At 37.3% G+C, this 15,632-nt stretch overlaps 1 protein-coding gene across 2 annotated transcripts in view; it reads right to left on the bottom strand.

Annotated features, from left to right (window-relative positions):
• The window catches only part of LOC101155181 (adhesion G-protein coupled receptor D1-like), an 89,150-nt gene that overhangs the window by 35,475 nt on the left and 38,043 nt on the right, over positions 1 to 15,632 (bottom strand). Inside the window, exons 19-21 of one of the 2 annotated variants that reach the window (XM_023954202.1) lie at positions 12,661 to 12,702; positions 7,826 to 7,879; positions 4,324 to 4,468 (exon numbers count right to left, since the gene is read on the bottom strand). In XM_023954202.1, the coding sequence (XP_023809970.1) occupies positions 4,324 to 4,468; positions 7,826 to 7,879; positions 12,661 to 12,702 (241 nt within the window). The remainder of the gene's footprint in view (positions 1 to 4,323; positions 4,469 to 7,825; positions 7,880 to 12,660; positions 12,703 to 15,632) is intronic. The other variant, XM_023954203.1, reaches the window with a different exon arrangement.

Here is a 15,632-nt window from a genome sequence, read left to right as displayed (position 1 = left end):
ATATATATATATATATATATATATATATATATATATATATAAAATAAAAGTTTGACATAAAAATCAAACATTCCTGATCTCCTTTTGTTTAATTAACAGGTAGACAAAATCCGCTGGTTTTGTTAATGAATTCCAGTCTATGGTTGTGTTGAGTAGTAGTGAACTGACAGGACTTGCTCACTAAATGTGTCACAATTTTCATAACACTTAATGCAGAGATACTATGTGAGCACTTTGCCACCACAGAAGACTTCCATCTGATAATCAAAGATTGAGATCTGTATTTGCATGCTGTGGCGCTGTCGCTGGCAGACCGAGAAACGGCAAATGGACTAAATAATCTCATTTTACAACTGATTATTTCTGTGTGTGTGCTCCTTCAGGAACATCATTTTTGCTCAGTTGAATGACTTTAGGAGCAGAGCGGCTCAGCATCTAAATGTGCCACAGAGACTAATTTACAAACCGTGAGCAGAGGCAGCGAAAGAGACAGCAATAATATTATGGATCACGCAAATCATTTGGAACGGAAAAGTGGCAAATCAGTCTGCAAAGTGCTCGGAGCAGCAGCAAGGGGCAGTAACACACAGTACACGCAGATTCCTCATTTAGATGTAACATGATATTAGCATTTCTCTATTCAATATCTGAGTTGATTCTGGTTCAGAACCCCTTAGAAGCATTTACATTACATTTAGTCACAGTTTGCCTTCTAACTGTAAAGTTATGTACACACCATGTGATGCACGTTCGAGAATGAGCCAAAAGGGGCATTCTTGAAAGTGCTTTTAGCATACGGTGTTCACACTGGACTGTCGCTATACGATACTCTCGCATGCACTCACAGTTGGAGGAGGCTTGGTGCAAAAAGTCAAAGAGGTGAAAATATCATGAATCTTGTTCCGGACCTTTTCTTTCACAGCTCTATTCCAATAAAATAAAAGACTTGGTGTTATTTAATTCCAGCTGAGCAAAAACACAATTAATGGTTTCTCTATTGGATCAGTTTTCAAACCTTCCAGCACATAAAATGTTATACTTTTCATGAGAAACATTTTAATTCACCGAAGTTTTCACTTCGGTGAATTAAAAAAAAAGACATCACAACCAAAACTCCAATCTTCTTGGAGAGAGTCATGAAGTTGTTTCAGCCCGATCACTCCACCAACTCAAGTCTGCAAGTGAAGTGAAATATTTGGCTGTTTTCTAAATCCCCAACTGTAGAACAGTGAAGTCAAAACACCATTCATGCTTCATCAAAGTGGTAAGGACAGGTGTGTTGTGCTAAATCTGGATGTGAGGATCAGTGTTGGAGGAGGCAGAGGCAGGAGGGAAGAAAGTGAACACAACCACACTCCTGTACAGAAAGCAGAAAACCCCAGCTAGCCACCACCACAACAACCCTCTAAACCTCTCAGGTTTCCTAGACTGTAGAAGTGATCTTACAAATGTAGTTTTTTTTCCCTTTCTAGTGGGATGCATTAAAATGAGTCATGTTTGGGGCTCCACAACAAAGGGGGAGAATAGAAAAGGGGTAACATGGGGAAAAGAACCACACAATCCAAAATGGCAGAAATACTCCTGGGCTCACCACAGGATGCACAGGGAAAGCAGAAGGCTGCACCAGAGTAGCAACCTAAAATATCTGAAAGAGTCCTCCACCCTGTTTGCACAGCGGAACCCTCAACTCCTACTGAAGAAAAGCTGCCAGGTGAATACCACCACTACTACAGGGACGGCAAGGACTGCCAGTGACCCACATCGGTCAAATCTGCTTTTCTTGGCCTAAACCTTAAATGTCCTGTATATCCGATGTGATGACCTTAGACTTTCAGTGTCATCCTAACAATGACGGGTAGGTTTTGTGTCCAAGATGGGGGCAACAAGTATTCTTCCACAAGAAAAAGGAGGGAGTTTCTCAGAAATAAAGATACGGTTATGAAATCTGTTTTTCTGGACATAATTATATGCATATTTACATTTGTTCCCCAAATTAACACAGAATGAAGTAAACTTCAATCAGGTATCACCTTAATGTCACTAAAGACCCACTCCGATGAAAATCGGGTCTTTTGTGTTTTTGACATGTTCTTGTGGCATATTTCTGAAGATGAAGGACATACTGTACATAAAGAAAATTTAGCTTAACTTGAAATCAATGTGAATCAGGAGCAGACCAAAAAATGGCGTTTGAAAAAGGTTGTATTTGTTACCTAAAAAATACACTAGGCGGGCAACAAACTTCCAGTGTTTTCAATCTTTGGCTTCTTCTTTGTTTCTCTCTATGATGACAACCTTTTACACTAATACTATACATCCAGCATCAACAGGAATATACAAGTGTCTGGTTTTGAATGACAGCATGAACCCAAAACTCAACCTCTCCTGCTCACTTTCTCCATTTTGAAGCTGGTCCCACCAGTCTTTTCCACAGTGAACCAAGGATCAGCTCCTTTAAGTGCAGCATGGGTCAGGAGGCGGCACCCAAGCTGGCGCATCTGGTTAGTGTTTAAGTTTAACTGCAGATTTCTCACGTCTGATTTTAATCAACAGGCCAATCGCTACTCTCTGTTTAGGAATACCTTATTGTGATGGTTTGCAGAACTACCAGTGGGGTTACAGATGGCCAACATACTTTTATGTTGATAGAATCAAAACTTTCCCATTTAATTTAACCTGCAACACACTAGTCTAACAGCATTTATAAAATAAAACAACCAAAGCTACAAAATGAGTAAGCTAAACCTTAATAATCGAAAAGCAACTACATAAAGGTTAAGTGTGTCCCGTCATCTCCATAGGATCCATATTTCCCTTAAACATTAAATATTTTAAGCTTCAGTCAACTCTAAAGCACAGCTTTAGGATAAACAAATGAATCTTCATACATCATGGGACTGATACTGTTGTTCTCATTTAAACAAAATGGACCTTCCAGCACATAAAATGTTAACCTTTTCATGAGAAACATGGCTACAAAGACAATCTCATTTAATCTGTTAGACCTCCTGATTCAAACCTCTGGTCAACCTCCTGCTTCAGCTATGGGAATAGTCTGTTGAAAGACTTTCCAACATTTCTCCAGATAATATGAGGCCAGAAAAAAATGATCCAAAACTGATGCAACTTATATTTGATTCCAGGGTACCAGTCCCTCTTTGTCGGAGTCCCCCCCCCCCCCCCCCCCACTCACAAAAAAAAAGTGGATAGCAGATCTTTTCTGCGTTTCCAAATCTTTTACCAGTTAATTTGAAATGCTTTCAAACTTTTTTTTTTTTTTAGAAGTTCAGGTTTGAATGCTTGCCACTAAAATTTGCACTCATAGACACAATGTGCTTTTCTTGATGTACATTCAGGAATTTTGTTTCAGGACCATTCCATACAGGTGTGAAATACAGTTTCAATTTAACATCTACAGTCACAACAAGCTGACATTCAAGTTTCTAAAAAACATATAAATCACCTATAATAAGTGCTTCTAAGTAGTAGAAATCTTAATTCAATTAAGTTTCTATCTAGCAACTCTTTATATTACCATAACTCTTCAACGGTGTAAATGTAATGTACGTGTAAATGTACGGGTCAATGTAATTCCAGTAGATTCTGATGCAAGTCTACAAATCACCGAACTCCTAAAAGATGGAAAAAACTTGTTTTAAGGACTGATATGAAATAAGTTCTGTTGCAGAGAAAAGCGTTTTTTCTCCATTATTCAACACTTTATGCTAGTAATGCATTGCATATCAGTGAAAAGCTGATATGAAGTTATTCTCCCCATCAGAATCAGCCATGTTGATGGCGTGAATATTCGAGGAGTTACAATAACAGCTCCGGTGTTAAAGGGTTAATAATGAATTTAGGGGTGCAGTCACCAAGACTCATTGCTAATGTGTTGGAAAAAGAACAGGATGTTGGCTTTCACTTACTAATATTTTGGCAACATAACCAGATACACTGATTTTAACAGGCAAATGCCTAAACCTTTTGGATTTTTGTTTGTTTGTTGTCTTGCCATTAACTGCCCAAGTCTTTATTCAGAAATGTTCTTTTGTAAAGTCCTGGAAAATCTGCAAGCCATTGTTTAGCAACAAAATAGAGTGAAAGTAAGAATCAAGTTCAAGCATCATTTAAGTAAACTTTTAGGCATGGTCTAAAAGTTTTCTGATTGATTCCATATCTTTTTCCAGAAATCACTGCAGAAAAGTCATGATTGTTAACCTAATTAACGTTATCTAGCAAAATTGTCCTAACAGAATTAACATACTGATTGGAAAATTGTCTGATTAAATAAATGGATGGACACCATGTGGACTGACTGCTTACCTTTGGTCTTATTTTCCTCTATTACCAAGCTTGGTGTGCTGCTGCATGGGCAGGTCTCCTCTTCCTGGCTTGGAGTAGTTCCAAGAGGAAAACTGACGGGACGAGAGTTGGTCACTGAGCTGGAAGGGCGAGAGCTGGCACAGTTCTACAAGAGAAAAAAAAGAGAATGGTTTGGCTTAGAAGTTTAAACAGATTACCAAAATGATCATTTTAAATCAGGTTAGAGAAAAAAAAGATTAAGACCTCAATTAAGTATATATTTACGCGTAACCCTTGTGCTATCCTAGGCACTTTACCATTGGGAGTTGGGTCATCTAGACCCACTAGACAGAGCTCTGAACCTTTTTTTTTTTCAATGATTTGTGATCTTCACTGGTGTCCATGGATTACATGAAATCTTTCTACCTTTATCCACCTTTTTCATGGTAGGAAGAACACATCAATGTAAGGGTGGGGTCATCTAAGATAGCACAAGGGTTAAAGGCAAAAATACACGGGTTTTTGTTGTTATAAAATGCTTGCCAAAACCAGACTGAATATCACCTTTACGCCCAACGCAGGGGTCTGCAAGGCTTGGAGCTACATGCAGCTCTTTCATTCCTCCATTGTGGCTCTTTGGCTTTGAAGAAGCCTCACACCACTGCTGAGTTGCTTTGTTTTTATATTTATAAAAGTTCTGATAACTGATCAAAATGATAGTAAAAGGTTTAATTTTCTGTCAAAGTGGTTTATTATTTGTTATTGTTAGAAGAAGCTTAAAGCCCATATTCTTATCTTTTGCTGCACAGAATAGCGTACTAATGTATATAATTACATTAAAATGTAGATATATTTTTTCTACACCAACGTTCTTCTGTTTATATTCAACAGTAAAAGGAAAAAACAGGAGGACAGTGCTCCAAAGTCATTGATCGTGTTATGTCATAGAAAATGAAACGTTTGACTTCAAGTAAATCTGCTGCAGCAGGAAGATATTAATGGACACAAGATGCATTTTAGTTAGAAAGGAACGTGTTTGCGCTTTAATCAAAAGCAAAAGAAATTAAAATATTATATATATATACATATATATAAAAAGGCCCGGTGTTTCAAACAGCACAGTCACCATCCAAGCAGAACTAGATGTCAAAAAGGCCTTTGTTTGCTAGACTGTTCAACAAATTAAAGCGAATCCAGAGTTTCAGTTTTGTTTCTATCAAGAATCTACACTTTATTTGGCTAACATTCACAGCCTGTTATTATAGCTCTGCGTGTTTGTATTTCTGGCTTTAGCGCACAGGAGCCAATTGGAAAGTGATAAATACACGTCAAGCTACATGTAGCGATAACTCCTTGCAGTTGGCAGCCCCATCAACAAAAATAAATGGTGCTTTTTTTTGTTTTGTCGATAATGCCAAACAACAAGCAACCAATTTTTCACAAATAAACACTAAAACATCAACTCCTGGCTGTCGCTTGAAAATCAAATTTGAGCCCTTTTTTTCCTTGCTCTTGTGAGCCGATAGCTTTCAAACGGCTCCTTCGTGTAGCTTCCTATATCTTGTCAAAACTTGAATTAAGATCAAAAAAACTAATCCGCTTCCAATTTATATCTATATTTCAGTCGTGTCAGGGGCATGAAGTACTGAGAAGAGGGGGTGTATTTTATTTGGGTGCTGCAACTGACAGCTTTATTTTACAAAGCAATCTGGCTGTGTGGGTACAAGGAGGAGGTCAGGGTGGGTCAAAAGGTGTGTGGTATCGAATGGGGCCAGCCATGCTGCTAAAGGTGGCAACACATGCATAAGTGTGTATGTGATATACAACCATAAGAACATGAGATTCTCACTTATGCAGAGAAGCAAAGCGAGGAAGAGGTTTAAAGAGGTCTGTGGTGATGTGAATTAAAAAAGGTAGAACGTGTGATCAGGTTTGGTGGAAACTATTTCAGATGCTTAAAAAGACATTTCTTGGTTTTATATCTGAAGTGATACTTACATTTACTTGTGTCCTAAATTTTACTGATGAGTGATACTTCTGTGCGAAATTTATATATGTCACAAGTGGACTATTTTTCAGCTTAGTCTTACTTATTTAGGTTAGTAAAAAAAATAATAATAAAAGAGAAGAACATTTTTTTTTATTTAAATAACCAGTTAAAGGCAATAATTCCAGTACATTTTTTACCACATAAAATAGGAAAAAGGCCTTTATCTCTGACATGTGCAATTGGTCTTCAGATGAACCTATATGCAGTAACATCGCAAGAGCCTCTTTACCCCTCACCTGGAAACACACAATATCCAATCCTATGTTTTACAACAAGAGGATATAGGGGCATGTGCGGTCATCTATAGCCAAATGTCTCCTATCTAACCAAAGAACTGGTAGATCCAGTATTTCAAGAGGGATTTATGGCACAAAAAGCATTAGCTAAAAACCGTCAGACGGTGGTGATGGCTAAAAAAAAAAAAAAAAGCATTCTGGTAGCAGAACGCGGTCAGACTGGAAAATTGCCACCACGAGAGGAGAGAGGAAGCAGTAAAAAGGGTACTAAATGGAGTCCCTCACTGATAACATGAACACCTAATATATCAGTTTGCACCTGGTGTCGTGCAGCCCCCGCCAACACAGACACACACACACACACACATTCACATTATCTAATCTATTTATTTATTTCCTCCCATCCTCATATTGTCCATCCCTGGGCGGGGAGGGTCAAAGGGAAGTAGTGGTGCCATGCTGAATTTTAAAAATCAATCTTCCTCTTAGAAATGGCTTGTTGAGGGGGGTTTAAAGTATATATGAAGGGGTCAGGGTTCAGTAGGAGGACCAGGACAAAGTATTGCTGGCCATTAAGCGTGACACAACAACCTGACTTGAATCATTTTGTGCGTGTGCATGTGATTGAGGGTGCTGCTGCTAGACCATCCAGACTGCGGAGTGATGAGTGGATGTTTGTCAAGGTGTTCCTCAAGTTTTATAATTGTATGAGCGTGTGCGTCATGTTCTTTTAAGTACTTTTAAACGGACTACAATCTTATAGTTCACATGAGCACACGCGCACACACACAAATACACACGCATTTGCAGCATCCCAGAGCTTCACCCAAACAGCAGCATCCAACAAAACATAAATACTGTTCTGACACTTTAATGTCAGGGGACAGTTTGTCCTGGATTAGAAACTTGTAACCCACACCACAGCTTGACATTGCTTGTATGAAGGTACTGCATTGGGGAGAGTGAAAAAAAGGGGAGAGGGTGGTGTGTGGGGTGGGCTATTATGGAGGGTCTATGTTTGATGTATAAGGGCATCTAACATGGACTGTTGACTAGTCAGGGGCTTCTTCAGTGCTGCTTTGTGGCCAGCTTTCATTGGTACTGACTGCAGTAGCAGGGATTTTTTTTCTCTCTCTCTCATGGGAAGTAATATCTGTGAGGGAAAATGAATTGGTTATAGCAGAGGATTTTTTCCTCTTGTGCACACACATCCAAAAACATGTGAAAAACTCCATACAGAAAAATTAAGCGCTTTTCTTCTCTCCTTCATCCTGTTGACCGTGCTTCGAACCTGGAGACCAAAGAAAGACGGGGAAAAAATTGTAAGTAAAACAAGATTCGATAAAATTCCATATAAAACAAAGCAAGATCACAAAAGAGAGACAACAACATGGAAGTGACATTGCATTATTGGATGGTTAGCATGAAAACACACACTGGGGTGAGAACAATGCATGTGTGTCGGGATGTTTAAGTAGATAGCTAATGGAACTTGAGAGTGACACACAGAACCGGCAAACTACGGAGATGACTTCAAGCTATCATCTGTCAACATAAAGCGCTGGGACCAACAAATGGGGCTATTGAAGAAGAAGGGACTGCCCTAGCAGAACAGATTACATTTTTACACTTGAGATGAAACTGTGTACCACACACCTTTATTTAAGACATACAAGATGTCGCAGAGATACAGAGCAACATCAACCACGTCAGCAAAGGGTGCGTTTGCAATGATTTTTATTTTATTTTATTTAGTTTGTGAAAGTCAAATATGGCGAACAATTCTAATGCAGCCAAAAGCAAAAAGGTAGCATGGAGTTTTTAAAATGATAAAGTTTTCTCTCTACATCTACTAGGGATTGTCCCGATCCAACCAAGTGATCAGAAATTGGGCCAGATACCATTATTTTAGACTTGTTCAGAATTGGATGTTGTATGCCGATCAGGAATCTGATTTTTTTTTATTCCTATTATGATCAGCGATACATGCCAAGATTATTTTAACAGATTAATACTCTACCAGAAGTCTGCATATCATCAACAAATCACAACATTTTATTCCTGTAAAGAACAGCAGAATACAACACTAGTTTGAGCAGGAGGCAAACAAAAACAGTTTGGTCAAGTTAGTGAGATATTCACAGATTCAGACCACGGGGCTTAGTAACTATTTTACTAAATGTTTCAAACAGATAGTAAGTGTGTGTTGCATTTTGTCTTAACTCAAACAGCGACCCACAAAGGCCTTTCAGAATAAGATTGGATTTTTTCTTTCTTACTAATGATAATGGCTCTTTCAGTGCTGCCGACAGAGACGGCATGTGAGACGGCTGCCAAGGTACCGTCTACAAAGTGCAAGTTCTGGGAAAAAGTGATTTAAATAAAAAAATTAACCCATAACCTCTCGAAAACAACCCAAACTAATTTATTGTTCAATTGATATAATCTTCCTATTATAACATTCATGCTACAACAAGAATTTTAATAGAAAGTACTTACGTTTAAGGAACTTTTAATGGAGATTTACATATAATCAAAAAGGTGCAATCGTTCTAAAGATACTAAAATTACAGTTACCAAACTGTCTCACATGACTAATTTAATAATCAACTATTTTTTCTAGTTGACAGTTGCACTATTTTTATTTGACTGTTAAAGCTATTTCACAGAAGTGCTCTGTTTGTGTGTTAAATTATAAGTATAAGTTAGAATGTTAGAAGTTAAAGTTAGAATGCCTTATTTGGTTAATATCGTGATTCAATAGTAATTTTAAATATTGAACATTTTCGTAAAAATACTGAATATTTTTATTCAATATGAATTAATTTTCAATGCAAAATCACCCCATTCACTTTATATGTTGCCAATTAGCAAAATACCATTTCATTTAGGACTCCACTCCAAAAAAAGATTATATGTTTGAACTAATTGGAAATATGGTCAGGCAAGAAGGGGTTAAAAACCGTATATTTCCATATTACTGAATATGCATATTAGCACAGCATTTATAAATAGTATTTATAATGTAAACATTTAAAGCTGTAAGTAAAAAATATGTGTTCTTTTTTTTAGGAGAAGATAACAAAAAAAAAAGTAGCTGGATTACATTCCCTGGGTGTTGGACTTGTATCTACCTCATAAAGCTCCTGGCATTTACCTGTATGAGCTCTGCATGTCTGTGTCAGTTTATTTGCTTATGCAAATTGTCAGCACTAACTGTAAATTTGTAACGCCTGGGCACTCATCACTGCAGCCCTTCCCCGCCCGGCCCACTGTGTTAGTGAATATGCATTATAGCTTATGGCTTCATTAAGTCGCATTGTGTCATAAATTATGACACAACGTTGTGTGTAGCGCACAACAGAATGTGCGCACACATGCACTCAAAGAGACATGTTATAAACAGAGACGTGTACAGGGGGAAACATAATCAGTCAGAGCATTTTGTTGGTTCAAAATCAACAGTGCTTGTGCAGTGTCTCTGAAAACTTTTATTTATGACAACAACCTAAGAAAGCCCTCCAACCTTGTACAGTGAAATAAAATCACAGAGCATTGTTGAAAAAGGGAAAACAACACATCGGATTCACTGCTTTTAAAAGCAGCCAATAAGCTGAGGCATTTACATGACACAACTTAATTAATCATTTGACAATGAGGGGAAAGGCATTGTTTTGGATGCTTGTTATGTGTTTAAGGGATTTTACGTGTATTCAAGGTTTCAACATGATTTGAAACACGGTTAACTGTGTTAATGTTGTGCAAAGCCATTACCATATGAAAGCAGCACACCTGACAACACCTGCCGACATCCTTGGAATTGATGCAATAAAAGGTCATCAAAGTGGAGGATTACAAGGTGACCACCAAGGAAAAGCTAATTGCAACAAATTAGTTGAAAAAGCTGCCTAGTAATTAGCAATTAAACACTGTATTTTGAATGTAATAGATGGAAACCCGCAGTATCTTTACTTTGACTTCATAATTATTTCAGTCTTAAAATCACCCTAATAAATTGAAAAGCTTCTGACTTTCAGAGACTGGTTAATTTACCAGCTTCTTTGTGCATGTCAAAGTACATTTTCTACTTTATGGTTAAAGACCTATTTGCGCTAATGGGATAACTGAAAGTAAAGTTATGACAAACATAAATCATGTGTTTCTGTCTTCCTAAGACACAATCAAAATACTTTAAAATAAAGGAACTGAACTTTTTCTGCCACAAGCTTGCTGTACAGTAGGCTCAGTGGATTAGTGTGGATCACTCACTTGACTAAAGTTTAATTTTCAGGCTTTGAAATAAAAAATAAATGTATTAAAATGTTTCATTTGCTCTATTTTAAGCACCTACATGTAAATTAAAACTTGAACACATATGCAATTGGAGATATTAACCCTGTGGAACATCGCTTTTGTTTTATAGACATTTTTGAAGAAGAAAATGAATGAATAGACGCCATAAAGAAAACAAAACAAAAACAACGTTTAGTCATTGGGAAGAAAATGAATCTCACTGTCTGACATTTTTCTTAATGTCACTTTAAATACAAGCAAAAAGCTAATAGGATTTTCAGTCCTTTTATGAAAATTCATTTTTGTCGAACCTTTTTTGAAAGCTTTAACCCAGAAGCCACTAGTTCACGCTTGATGGGAGATTAAAAAGAAGAAAAAATAAAGCATCGTAACAGAAAAGCAAAACCAAAAAGAACAAAAGGAGTCCCTTGCAAAGGTGATGAAGGTTCAGATAGAGAAAAAGATGGGTAGATGTGAATAATGCAGATATTTATTTTTATCAAAGTCCCTACACAAAAGTGCAGCCCTTTTGAAAATTGAAACATGAACTCAAAGTATGAAACCCTCAGGGTCAAGGACGGCTTGAGTGTAAGAAAATTAATTCCCAAGCACTAAAAAAGCCACTTAAGCAAGAATGAAGTGTTGATTTATTTTACAGTGTGAAAGGTCAGCCTTCCCCAGCTCTGCATTGTCAGAGCGCTGCTTCTGACTCAGGGACAGCTTTTCAGGCTTTGGAGAAAAGCCTTTGGAGACGTGAAAGAGAAAAAAGGCAAATAAAAAGGATAAGAAATACAAAAATTGTAAGGGACATACTTTTAAATAGTCAGGAGGAGGTTTATGATGGTAAAACAAAATTAGACAAGCAATAAAAAGGAGTGAAATTGGTAATCTGGTGTATTCCAAAGAAAATCTTTCCTCATAAAGCCACAGATGGGGTGTCAGATTTACTTGTACTAAATTGCAATTACAGGGAAATTGACTTAGTTTTTTCCATAATCCAATACTATGAAATCATAGTCCTGTGATAAAATTCCATTTTGAAGAATTTAACAATGCAACAAAGCAGGGTTTAATTTCTTTTTCAAGTTTGCCATAAAGGACATGTGGAAAGGAAAATGGATTTACATGTAAAGAAGAAGTGCTTAGTTAAAGTCTCACCTATTCACATTTTGAGTTATTCTCATTTACATAGAATAAGACTCCTGTTTGATCATGAATGATTTTCATGACTTGAGTATCATCCATTAAATGGCATCCCTCTGTCTCTACACTTTTCCACCCCCATACAGCTAAGGCGCATATAAATGGTAATAACACATCATCTGGATATGATATCTTCTCACTCCCTCAGTGCACATTGTTTGTTGCATATTATTTTAGCTTTTTTTCCCATCCTGCAGTGAATACAGCCCACAGCTCTGCAAAGCCCCGGCCAGCACCTTTGTCAGAATGCTAAATTGAGGGCCGTGAGTTTAAAAACTTAAAGAGGCAGTGAAATATTATCCAATGTGGGTGAGGAATGAGTGGCTGAGAACCGCAGCGTGTCAGTGTTAAATGGTCGGACTCGGATGCATATAAGTTAGTCCAAGCATGAAGGGCAGTGGGACGCTTGCGTGGAAACGATGTCCCCTCCTATCGTTCTACTCATCCTCAGACACGTTCATGGGGCATATACACTCTGTCACACCCCACCCACCCAGCATTTAAGCAAGGAGCCCATCAGAAACTTGTCATTTCTCTCATTCACTCCGACAGCCTTGAGACACAATGCAGACTTACCTCTGTGTTGTACACCCCATATATCAGAAAGATGAACAGACCCTGCAAACAGACAAAGAGAGGAAGGTAGAGAGGGACAGAGGACTAAGTTGTTACTGTTGTTTTCTCTCTCATCTTATTGTATAAAAAATATAAATACATAAGTGTGATATCATAAAAAAGTCAATAAACGGAGTAAGCTAACTTGTACCCAATCTTTAGAGCACAAACTAGAACCAAAACAACCAGGCTGAACCGTGGACTCTGTAAGACTCAACTTTGTTTGCTATGTCGGCAGTGTTTGTGTCCCTCATTCTAGGTCTCAATACATAATTGAAGGGGCAAATCCAAGGTTGCACATGGCTTTATTGAAAAGGGATAATATCAAGTTTTTAATTGTGCTCACAGTAAAACCACATATGCAAGTGCATGTCTAAGCATTAACAAGTAAACACAGATACTGACGCAAATACTCATCACGCAAACTCTAAACAATCAGCCATAAATGAGCAAAGAAAGGCACTTTTTGGAAGCATACAAATAAACTAATCTATCCCAGACAAAACTGTCAAGGAAAACTATTGAAGGAATGCAGAGAAAGAGAGAGACAGAGGGGACATGATGAAAAAGAATGACACATAAAAGAAGATATTTCATGTTCACAAAACTCATGGCTAGTACCCAGGGCACAAGAACGCCATGCCCTTGGATCCACAAAGGCTGCACTTTTGGTCAGAGAAAAAAAAAAGGTATTTTTCATTCAAATCCATTGTGGCATCAGCTGAATGTACAAGCTGTGCATTCACCTTCAGGCCCTAATGTAATACTGTGACCTCAGTGGAAACAGTGGGAACAACATTCTCAAAACCCTGATTGAACTGTACTACTACAGATGGATCCAGAGAAATGAAAAGGCTGTTAAAATCCTATAAATTTCAAGGCTGATAGACACAGCAGATGTTTTGATAGAAAACTGCATACCAATGTAGGTTGAGCTAACACACACACACAGAAAAACTTTTTAAAGAGCATCACTTCCTTTTCTTTGCCAGTCCTGCTCCATCTTTAAATGGATGTAAGGACACATCCTGACAACAGGCAGACACAAACTGGTCAATGCATCAATCAACCTGAGTTTGGAGCAACCAATTTTTGCCAGAGGGAAGTCTCAATGCATCACCATTGACAACGTGATTTGGGGGCTCAACCAGAGTGACAAGGCGACAGTGTCTAACGATGATGACCTCTAGCCCCAGCAACTGTCTATTCACTTTAAACCAGCTGTTGTTGTCCCAAAAGGATTGAAATGTCCGTTTACAGCTTTGTCAGGTGACGTCTCAGGACATCGATCCTCTTTAAACCAAACCTTCCATTGACCACTGACTTGTATTAAGTAACAATAAATGGTAAAGCAAAAAAAGAAAACTGACACTGATTTTAGATTGTGAAAGAATTCAGGACAAAAAATAAATATTGCTTATTTCTTTTTCTTTTGTTCAAACCTTCTCTGGACAAAAACACAGACGCAAACATCAATTCTGCAAAACCTTGTCATGATACATTTCAGATCTACATACTTTGTTCTCATTTTGGCTTCTACAAAAGCTGGATAAAATATGACCTTTATAGACAGAACAATACATGTTATGTACTGTTAAATTTCAAAAGCCAGTTAATGTGGTAATAATTCTAAAAATGCTGCAATGTTACACTCAGTCTTTTTAAAATATAGACTCACATATGTAAACAAACAAAAGCTAGAGAAAAACAGTCAGTGGATGATTAATTTGTAATCTACATACTCTGATGCATTGCATCAACATTTCAATTCTCAACTTACTGTTGCAATTTGACTATCTTGTTTTTGATCATTGCTCACGTATGTAATTAATCTGTTGTTGTGTAGGGAACAAAGTGGGGAGAATACGATCTGTGTGTTAGGAAAAATGATCTATTAAAGCCTAATTGAGATAAAAATAAGCAGCAGCAAAACAATAAAGACGGATTGTTTAAAATGTTAATTCATTAATGTTATCACTAACAACAGAGAGAAAATGGGGCGCATAATTTTATTTCAAACAGGCTTTTCAAAACTCAGACTCGCTTCTTTTGAACTGAGAGGAAGAAGCAACAAAATTATGCAAAAATGAACACAGTTGCTTTCAAAGTATTACTATATTGTACATCAAACGGAAATTATTTGCATCCTACTAATTAGAGAACAATTGCATGTTTAAAAAGTTAAAGCTAATGAATGTAGTGTTTGACCAAAACATAGTCACCCCAGAGGGTTGCTCCATCTTGCAATATATATAAAAAAAGAAAGTCTATAGTTGAAGATTCATCAGGAAAAGCAGAAGGAGCAAATTAAAGTTGTAGACTGAATAACTTTGAAGCAATCTAAACCCGGTCTGGGAAATGTTAGGTGTTGAGGTTAAAATCCTACAAAGCATATTAAAAAGTGTTCAAATTTCACTGTTGGTGTTGTGTGTTGAAAATTTAGTGTCAACTCAACAGTCATTGAATTAAATGGGAGTGACTCCTCAAAAATAATATTAAACCTGAGACATGAATTCAAGCAACTGTTCGGTGTAGATTTTAAAAATGACTCTCAATAAAGTTTCTCCCAGAATTCAAAGCACCAAATAGTGACTTCCTAAAGGAGAGCATGGTGGAGGACAACGATGGGACATTTTCTCTTTGCTGGCTTTATCTTTTATCTACCAGATTGGTATGATTGTTTGCTTTGGAACAGATATGGAAATTCCCATTTTCAAAAAATCCCTAATAGCATTATAAATGATTTGTCGGGTGGAACATTTTTATTTTAATGATCATTTCCTTGTATTCTGTGTCGAAGAATTTGTTACATTTATTACAGACCATATGACGAACAATTTTCAAATGAACCGTGTGAAAGAAAAAAACATAATCGTGTAGCTTTTGTTGTGCTTTTTGGAAACAATGTTTTTGTATGTGGTGCTTTTTTCAAA

Source organism: Oryzias latipes, chromosome 4 (assembly GCF_002234675.1).
Source record: "Oryzias latipes chromosome 4, ASM223467v1".
Taxonomy (NCBI): domain Eukaryota; kingdom Metazoa; phylum Chordata; class Actinopteri; order Beloniformes; family Adrianichthyidae; genus Oryzias; species Oryzias latipes.
Note: the sequence above shows the minus strand (reverse complement) of the source record. Positions and strands in the feature narration are given on the sequence as shown.